General features: G+C 35.4%; 1 protein-coding gene across 1 annotated transcript; it reads right to left on the bottom strand.

The window, feature by feature from the left end:
- Positions 1-946: 946 nt before the first annotated feature.
- LOC131148482 (zinc finger CCCH domain-containing protein 2-like) lies at positions 947-2,623 on the bottom strand. Its single transcript, XM_058098179.1, has one exon. It carries the CDS (start codon positions 2,451-2,453, stop codon positions 1,233-1,235), a length of 1,221 nt encoding a protein of 406 aa, XP_057954162.1. The 5' UTR covers positions 2,454-2,623; the 3' UTR covers positions 947-1,232.
- Between the last annotated feature and the right edge of the window lie 7,262 nt (positions 2,624-9,885).

The following is a 9,885-nucleotide window of genomic DNA, read 5'->3' on the forward strand; positions in this document are numbered from 1 at the left end:
GTCCAAGTGGAGCTTTGGGTTATGTCTTCATTTTTTCTCCTAAGGGGTGAATATTTACCAAGGTGAAATTTGTTGTAGTATGTGACTCATATTGAGTAGAATACATGCACAAAGAAAGCATGCTAAGAAAAAATAAAATAAAATAAGAAAACTGGTTTGCAAGAAGAAACAATCGATATTTTGATCGATAGTTCAGGCTTAGGAAGAAATTGTCGACGTTTTGTCTGAAACTGCCAACGGTTTGTCTCAGTAAGAAACCATTAGCGATTTGTTGAAACCGTAAACAATTTTGTTCGGCGCTGTTTTTGATTTTTAAATTGGGAAGATCAATAGGTTCGACTTTTGAAGACAATTCGTCCGAGCATTGATATAGGGATATTTAGGGAACTTTTTAATCCATCTATATGTGTAGGTTAGCATAAATACAATGTTATAACCTTGGTTTTGACAAGTGAATTTCAGTCACTACTTACTCTCGTAGACATAGGTACATTGTCAAACACGTTAATTCTTATGTCATTATCTTTTTACTTTCCTTATTATCTATGTAATTATATTTTGCATATTTTTCATCATTAGTTGCTACATCTTTGTAGAATTGCTAATGCTGTCTTCTATCTTGACCTCGCACAATTAGCTAACATTTAAAAGATAAATAGATGTAAATGAAAAAAATTCTCTTTGTGAGGCTTGGACCCCATACCCCACCAAAAAAAAAAAAAAAACAAACGGTATGCTGCTTTAATAAAGAAGAGCAACTCGTATTTCTTTTTTCATTTAAATATAAATAAATTTGCACTCCTTTAACTAAAACTTTCATCCTTTCTACTTCCCTTCTTTCTTATCTTTTCACTTTTCTTCTGTTTCTATTTAATTTCTTGTTAATTTTTTTTAATTCTCATATCATGCTAGGATAAAATTTGTACCACTCCAGAGAAAAAACAAATGGAAAGAAAATGACCAAGTCTCTCTTATTACTCTCTTTAGAATTCCGAAAAGATTATACAGACAGACTCAAATCAAGCTCAAAAGATTCAAACACGATTGAACACAAATTAAGCTGGCTATATATAGATCGATGACCCAGGATGTGCAAAATTTTGTGCATGCCCGTCCTTCCCATCCTCCCATCTTCCCATCTTCATCAGCAACCTACATGTGCAGCCATTATTAATTGATGATGAAATGATCCATCAGCTATCTCTCTCTTTCTCTCTCTCTAGAAAATATATCTACATCAATAGATCGTTGACCCACCCCAAATCAGGACAACCCCATCCGTTCTCACTCACTCTTTCATCACCCCTCCTCCACCCTTTTCTCCCACAATCTTTTTCTACTGCTAAAAAATCTCTTGTTGATGACGACGACGACGACCCATTAGGCGTAGAACTTGTCACGGCTTTATTATTAATTAGTTCTTCTTCTTCTTCTTCATCTTCTCGAATATCAGTAGTATTGTTAATCCACTGGTTTTGATGATTTCCCTTCTCAGCACAATAATTGGCAAGCGATGAAGCTTCACTCAGATTAATGGCTTCCAAAGAACTTATCAGCTCCGTCAGAACATTCTTGTAACTCAACATCGATATCTGATCAGCTACACTACTTCCGTTCATACCCAACCGCCTCTCCCTAGACTGACTCCCCAGCACAAACCCACCTCCCGATCGGCCGGAATTGGCCGGCGATACAGGCGGCGAGAGCGGAGGAGTCGACGACGGGGAGAAATTGGACATATCCATCAGCGTAGAAGTTGGGGAGTTAGCATTGATTGAGTGACAGAAGAAGCAACAGTGCTGCTTTGCCGGAGAACCCACCGCCGCCGAGTTCCGCTGATACTGCCGATCACCGGAATCCTGCGGAGGCAATACACGCAGCTGCTGCGGCGTGTGAGCGAAGAAACAGACCTTCCTCTTGCAGTTCTTGCCGTCCTTACAGGGCTCGGTCCTGTACCTGGCAGGGTGAAGCCAGCACTCGAACACGCCGTGAGCGAACTCGCAGTCGTCGCCGCGGCTACACCCGCCGCGGCGGAAGTCGGGGCAGACAGTGCCGGCGTAGTGGTGGCGGCTGAGATCACGGCGGCGGGCCTTTTCGCCGGGATGGGCGAAGGGGCAGTCAGTCCAGTCGTGGCTGCGACTGCGGGTGCAGCGGCGGATCTTGAACTCGAACATGCGGAAGTGGTCGGAGGCATAGGGGTCGGGGTCACCGTCGGCGTCGGAGTTGTAGGAGAGGAACTTGAGAAGGAGGGACTCGTCGGCCGGGGGGAAGATGGGGGCGGTTCTTGGGGAGGCGGCGGAGAACGTCATGATGTCTATGGGGTGGTGGTGGTGGGAAAGTAGCTTGCGAGGAGGGATGTCTATGGGACGAAGGGTTTTTTGTGGGGAGAGGAGTTGGTGGGAGGGATGAAACTTGTTGTGTTCCGCACAAACACTGCTACTACTGCTGCTCATCTTCTAATTAACAGACTGCAGAGAGAGAGAGAGAGAGAGAGAGAGAGAGAGGTTAAGCACGCATAAGAAGTGGGGTTATTATGAGGTGCTTGTGTGAATGAAGATGGAGCCGGTGAGGAATGAGATGGCAGGGAGTGCTATATAGAAAGAGAGAGAGAGAGAGAGAGAGAGAGAGAGAGAGAGAGAGGACAAGAGTAGGATGGTGTAAGCAAAGGGCGGATGTACGTGGCGACTGTATATTTGGGATGGCATGCAAAAGGTACATAGGTGTCAACTTCTTCACAATGCTTACATGCATATGATATAGGAATAGGACAAACCCCCCTCCCCCTTTGTTTCAATATTGTTTCGATTTTGCTGTGCTACTTGTTTGTTATATACTGTGGGCTGTGGTTTGAGATAGATAGGGGTTTAAAGTTTAAACGGCCCGAATTTAGAAAAGAGAGACCCATTTTGAATTTCTTCATCTCATATGTTGTTCCCAATTTGTTTCCAAGTATTATTTGTTATAAAATGATGCAGAAATTAATAATTAAAAAAAAAATAAAGATGAACAAGAAAAGAAATGGACACGAGATAGAAATTTACGTGGTTCGGCTATAACTACTTCACGGGCAGATGAGATCAAAACTTCACTATTTCGGGAGGAATTACAAAGTAATATAAAATTGGCCTCATGGAGAATTGGAGTAGGGGCATTTTCATAATTTTATGGATTATTTAAGGAGTAAGAAATGAAATAATATAAATAAATAAATATTTATATTATTCAATCCTATCTTGTTATTTCTTTTATGTTTTTTTTCTAAGATGATGATAAGATTAGGGGGGACATCCATTTATTATGTGGGTCCCCCATTTTATAATACTCCCCCTTGAATGTCACTCATATATATTAATTTCTTTTACTAAAATCATAATGTCTCATTCCGATAAGATGAACTAATTTCTTGAATGTTGTAGTAGACAATGTTTTGATGAACAAATCTACTAGATTATCACTTGATCGGATCTATTGTATATCTATATCACCATTCTTTTGGAGTTCATGTGTATGAAAGAATTTTGGAGAGATATGTTTCATTCTGTCACCCTTTATGTATCCTTCTCTTAGTTGAGTTATACATGCAACTTTGTCTTCATATAAAACTATTGGAATATGCTTGATTGATTGAAAAGTACTACTTTCTTGAATATGAGAAATCATTTATCTGAGCCACACGCATTCTTTACTAGTTTCATGGATAGCTACTATTTCAGAATGATTGTAGGATGTTGATGTAATCATTCGTTTCACTGATTTCCAAGATATAACAGTTTTTCCATAAAGAAATACATACCTAGTTTGGGTTTTAGCATTGTGAGGATCAGATAAATATCCATCATCTGCATATCCTACTAATTGAGATTTGGAATCAAATGAGTAAAATAGATTCAAATCAGATGTACCTCTCAAATAGCGTAGAATGTATTTAATTCCATTCCAGTGCCGCTGAGTAGGAGCAAAACTATATCTTGCTAATAGATTTACAACAAATGTAATGTCAGGTCTTGTACAATTGGTCAGATACATTAGAAAGCCGATATCACTTAAATATGGTACTTGAGGACCAAGTAATTCCTCCCCAACTTCATAAGGTCGAAATGGATCCTTCTTTATATCGAGTGATCGCACCATAATTGGAGATTCCAGAGGATGAACTTTGTCCATATAGAATTGCCTTATCACCTTTTCGGTATTTAAATTGATGAATAAGAATTTCGCCATTTACATGTTCAATTTGTTGGCCAAGACAATATTTTGTCTTTCCTAAATCTTTCATCTCAAATTCTGCCATTAAATAATTAGCAGCTTTAGTGAGCTCTTTAGGAGTCTCGACTAAATTTAAATCATCAACATACACTACAATTATAACAAATCCGGATTCTGATCTTTTAATAAAAGCGCATGGACAAACTGGATCATTTATGAATCCCTTTTTCACAAGGTACTCACTTAATCGATTATACCACTTGCGTCTTGATTGCTTTAGTCCATATAAAGAACGTTGGAGTTTAATTGAATATAAATTTCTGTGTTTTGCTTCAGGTAATTTAAATCTTTATGGGATTTTCATATAAATTTCATTATCCAATGATCCATATAGGTATTTTGTTACTACGCTCATAGTCGCATGCTCAGTCGTTCAATAGCTACTACCCCAATTAAGAATCTGAAAGTGATTCCATCCATTACAAGAGAACATGTCTCCCCAAAATCAATTCTGGGTTTCTGCAAGAAATCTTGTGTCACAAGCCTTGCTTTATATCAAGTAATTTCATTATTTTCATTTCACTTGTGCACAAATACCCATTTGTATCGAACGGACTGGATATCTTCTGGTGTCTGGACTACATGTCCAAAAATTTCTCTTTTTAATAGAAAGTTTAATTCTGATGTGATAGCCTCTTTCCATTTTTGCTAATCACTTCTATATCGACATTCATTAATAGATTTAAGTTCAAGATCCTCATTACTTCTGGTAATGTAAGTAGCTACTGCATATGCAAATGTGTTATTGACAACAACTTTATTTCTATCCCACATTTCTCCTGTGTAATGAAATGAGATCTCGTTATTATTTTCAGGTATATGTCACTTTTCAAGGGATGTCTCTTCAGGAGTTTTCTCTTCAGGAGATTCCTCTTTAGGAGGTTCTACAATAGGGATTTCATTTTTAGGAGAAACGGGTTTGTGAATGTTGAATGGATTATCCAACTATGTATCCTCTTCTAGAGTGTTAGTAGATTTCAATCTTCTCCTTCTCGGAGTTTTATCTTTTGCACCAACAGGCTTTCCACACTTAACTTGTGGTTTAGGTTCATTAGCCGGCTGTTGTCCTTCAGGAACATGAATACGTGCTGGAATATTTGTAGCAAGTATATGAAATTTTATTATAACCTTAGTATCTGCAAAAGAATCTATTAATTGATTTGCAATTCCTTGCAAATGGATAATCTTTTGAACTTCAAGTTTACTTTGATTTGTGCGAGAATCTAAATGAGATAAACTCATGATATTTCGTGTGATTTCATGTTGTGCTTTAGGCACTGATTTTTCTCCCCCTAATGTAAGGAATATTGTTTCATTAAAATGACAATCTTGAAAATGTGCTTTAAACAAATCACTTGCTAAAGGTTCAAGATATCTAATAATAGAAGGGAATCAAAACCAACATAGATACCAAGCTTACGTTGAGGACCCATTTTAGTTCTTTGAGGAGGGGCAATAGGAACATATACTGCACAACCAAAAATTCTTAAATAAGAAATATCAGGTTGTTGCCCAGAAACTAATTGCATGGGTGAAAAATTATTGTAAGCGGCTGACCTTATACGAACTCAACATGTAGCATAAAGAATAGCATGTCCCCAAATAGATAAAAGCTATCTAGTTCTCATAATCATAGGTCTAGCAATGAGTTGAAGTCTCTTAATAAAAGATTCAGTTAAACCATTTTGTGTATAGGTATGAGCAATGGGATGTTCAACATCTATTCCAAGTGACATACAATAGTTATCAAAAGTGTGGGATGTAAACTCACTAGCATTATCCAAATGAATTGATTTAATTATTGGATAATCAAGAAGATGAGCTCGTAATCTAATCAATTGAGAAAGAAGTCTAGCAAATGTAGTATTACGAGTAGAAAGTAGAGAAACATGCGACCATCTAGTATATGCATCAATTAAAATCATAAAAAATATATTTAAATGGTCTAGATGGTGGATGTATTGGTCCGCATATATCACCATGAATTCTTTGTAAGAAATTGGGTGATTCAAGACTTACTTTTGAAACAGATGGGTTGACAATTAATTTCCCTTGAGTGCAAGCCATACACATGGAATCATTTGATAAAAGAATCTTTTGGTTCTTTAGTGGATGACCATGTGAATTCTCAATGATTTTTCGCATCATTACATCTCCAGGATGTCGAAGACAGTCATGCCAAAGTGTAAATAACTTTGGGTCATTGCACTTCTGGTGCAAGACATATGTGATTCAACTGTTTTAATCTTTGTATTAACATTTAATGAAAATATATTTAAGTAATGGAAATATTTCCTATCTCGAAGAATTGTATGTGTTGTAGCACTATCAGTTAAATGAACTTCTTCCAAAGACATCTTAGAATCGATCAAAACTTTAAGACAATTCACACTACAACACATTTAAAAAAAATATTACTATAATTGATCATAACATCAATTTATAATCAAAATACTATATATATCCTAAAATATTACATCATTATTTTCATCTAGATTTACAAAGAAATCAGTAACATCAAGATAAACAGAGTTTGATGGTTCAACATTAAAATATATTGAAACAACATTATCAGCAAAATTTGTTTAAACCTCTGTACTCTTTTCCTTTATAGATGCTTAGTATAGATCTACTGAGTGTCTGGGAGTACGACAGATATGCGATCGATGACCTTTCCCTCCACATCTGTAACATTCAGTTTCATGTTGCCTAGGTCGCTGATTTTGATCATTTATTCGCTTCTGGGGCCATCCCTCTTCTAAGGGTTGTCCCTCTTCTGGGGGATTACAGTCTCATGTCCATGCCATTGATTATTTTGATCATGGCCACGACCATGCCTGTGGTCTCGTCCTCAACTGCGAGATGTATTCATATTCACTTTAGGGAATTGGGTTGAACCAGTTGGATGAGTTTGATTATTTTTCATTAAAAGCTTGTTATTTTGTTCGTCATCAAGAAAACATGATATTAGTTCAGAAAATTTAGTAAATTTCCTCTCCCTATATTGCTGCTGCAGGAGCACATTAGTGGGATGAAAAGTAGTAAAAGTTTTTTCTAGCATGCCTTCATCAGTAATATTTTCACCACATAATTTTTGCTTCAAGCTAATCCTATGCAGAGCTGAGTTATATTCACTAACAGTTTTAAAATCTTGCAACCTCAGGTGCAACCCTTCATATCGACCTTTTGGTAAAATCACAGTTTTTTGGTGGTCAAATCTATCATTTAAATTTTTCCATAAGATAAAGGGGTCTTTAATAGTGAGGTATTCAATTTTTGATTCTTCATCTAAATGATGACGGAGAAAGATCATAACTTTTACGTGATCCTACAAGGATGCAGTATTTCCATCTAAAATAGTGTTTCCCAAGTTCATTGCATTTAAATGGATATTAACATCAAGAATCCATGATAAATAATTGTTGCATTTGATATCAAGTGGAACAAATTCAACTTTGTTTAACAATAATAAGGCAATTTAGAAAACATAATATAAAAACTGAATTAAAACTAAGATAATAGTATAATATTATTTTCACCCTTCTAGGGTACTTAAATATGTTTCTTAAGAAAAATTATTTTATTTTTTATTTTTTCTCAATTTATACTCTTCAAGAGTATAATTCCAATTTACAATATTAAATTGGTTAATAATTTACCACCTATTTCAGAGGTCGATTTAAACATCTCTTGGAGAGGTTAAAAATGTACCCTCTTCGGGAGGCAAATATTTGCCATCTCGTATGGAGATTAGATACATAGTATCTTTAGGAGGTTTATCTCTTCGGGAGATTAAATATATTGCCTCTTTATGAGGACTATCTCTTATGGAGATATATATATATATATATATATATATATATATATATTATATATATATATATATATATATTATATATATATATATATATTATATATATATATATATATATCTATATGAATATATAGAGGTGGTACAGGAATAAAACCGTCCATTTAGGCGGTATAAAAAAAATATAGAAATATATCAGCTGGTTAGATTCTCGTGCTGATAACGTGTTATAAAATGATGCAGAAATTAATAATAAAAAAATTAAAATGAGTAGGAAAAGAAATGGAGATGGGACAGAAATTTATGTGGTTTAGCTATGCCTGGTCCACGGGCAGATGAGATCAAAACTTCACTATTTCGGGAGGAATTACAAAGTAATATAAAATTGGCATTGTACAAGATATCTTTCCTACTTTCTTACCTTGATCTACTTCTCTTGATCTATTCTTTTTGATCTATTTGTCTAACACAGTTGAAAACAAATTCCTAAAGTGAGTTAGGAAAGAGTGGAAGAGTGAAAATTTATGTAAAATTCTCCATCCTCCACTAACTTTATCCTTACTTATCCTTCATTTCCTTCTTTGAAATTTCTACCTCCAAAATGAACTAAGAACTTTCCTATTTATAAAGAATTGGAGTAGGGGCATTTTCATAATGTCATAGACTACTTAAATAAAATAATATAAATAAATAAATATTTATATTATTCAATCCTATCTTGTTATATCTTTAATGTTTTATCTTCTAAGATGATGATAAGATACTTGAGGGGGGGGGGGGGACATCCATTTATTATGTGGGTCCCCTATTTTATGATATTATTTATATTTTCATTCCCATCTCATTATAGAATTTGCTTTTCATCTATCAGACATTTCAATTTCCACTCCCTTTATTAGAAAAATACATATAAAATGTTAAAAAGATAATTCTTATATCTTTATTGTTGGAATTTGGGTGATCCCAAGAGGAGGGGGGGAGGGGGGGGGGTGAATTGGGTTTTAAAAACTTTTGGCTAAATTAAGCATTTATGCCAATTCACCACATATTATATCCCATTCAATGTACACACGTATATGTAAACTAATTTTAACAATGAAAGTGAATATACATGTGTGCAGTATATCTTATTTAAATCAAATGTGTGTATGCAAATAATTATAACACTAAATGAACATTCATGCACATGCTAAAATTAAAGTGCAAGAATTTAAATAAGATACAGAGAGAGTGATACACAGATTTGTTATCGAGATTCAACCAAACTAGCCTACGACGCCTTGGGTATACTGTGACGACCTGCTTAATTTCCATAATATAATATAACCAATATGACAAAACTCAGCAGATCATAATCCACCTGGACCCGAGGATACCAAGGATATAACAATAACACAATGTGGAAGCCAAAGCAGTAGGAAACATAAAATCAACATATCATAAACACAAACCATCCATCACAATACCAGAGTTACTACATCCACTGTATTTAAATTTATACATCCCAAAAAGAAAGACCTAGGGACATTTTCACAAAAATCCAACCATCCCCGTCAAAACTTACCCTTCAGAGAGGGCAGATCAATAGAACTATATCAGCAGAGCTTTACCCACTCTCCTATCAGGGGCTCCTGAAATGTTTATAAAATTTAGGGCGAGACACCTCTCAGTAAGGGAAATAAACTAACACTAGTGTATGACAACATGAGCATTTCTGTGGTATACATATAATCATAAACATAACTAGTAAAATTGTATATATATCATTTCTGGGAAAACACGTATAATCAAAACATGACAGAATATAC

This window comes from Malania oleifera, chromosome 2 (assembly GCF_029873635.1).
Source record: "Malania oleifera isolate guangnan ecotype guangnan chromosome 2, ASM2987363v1, whole genome shotgun sequence".
Taxonomy (NCBI): domain Eukaryota; kingdom Viridiplantae; phylum Streptophyta; class Magnoliopsida; order Santalales; family Ximeniaceae; genus Malania; species Malania oleifera.

Excerpts from the sequence above, each read along its gene's own strand:
- LOC131148482 (XM_058098179.1), bottom strand. The coding sequence starts at position 2,453 with ATGAGCAGCAGTAGTAGCAGTGTTTGTGCGGAACACAACAAGTTTCAT.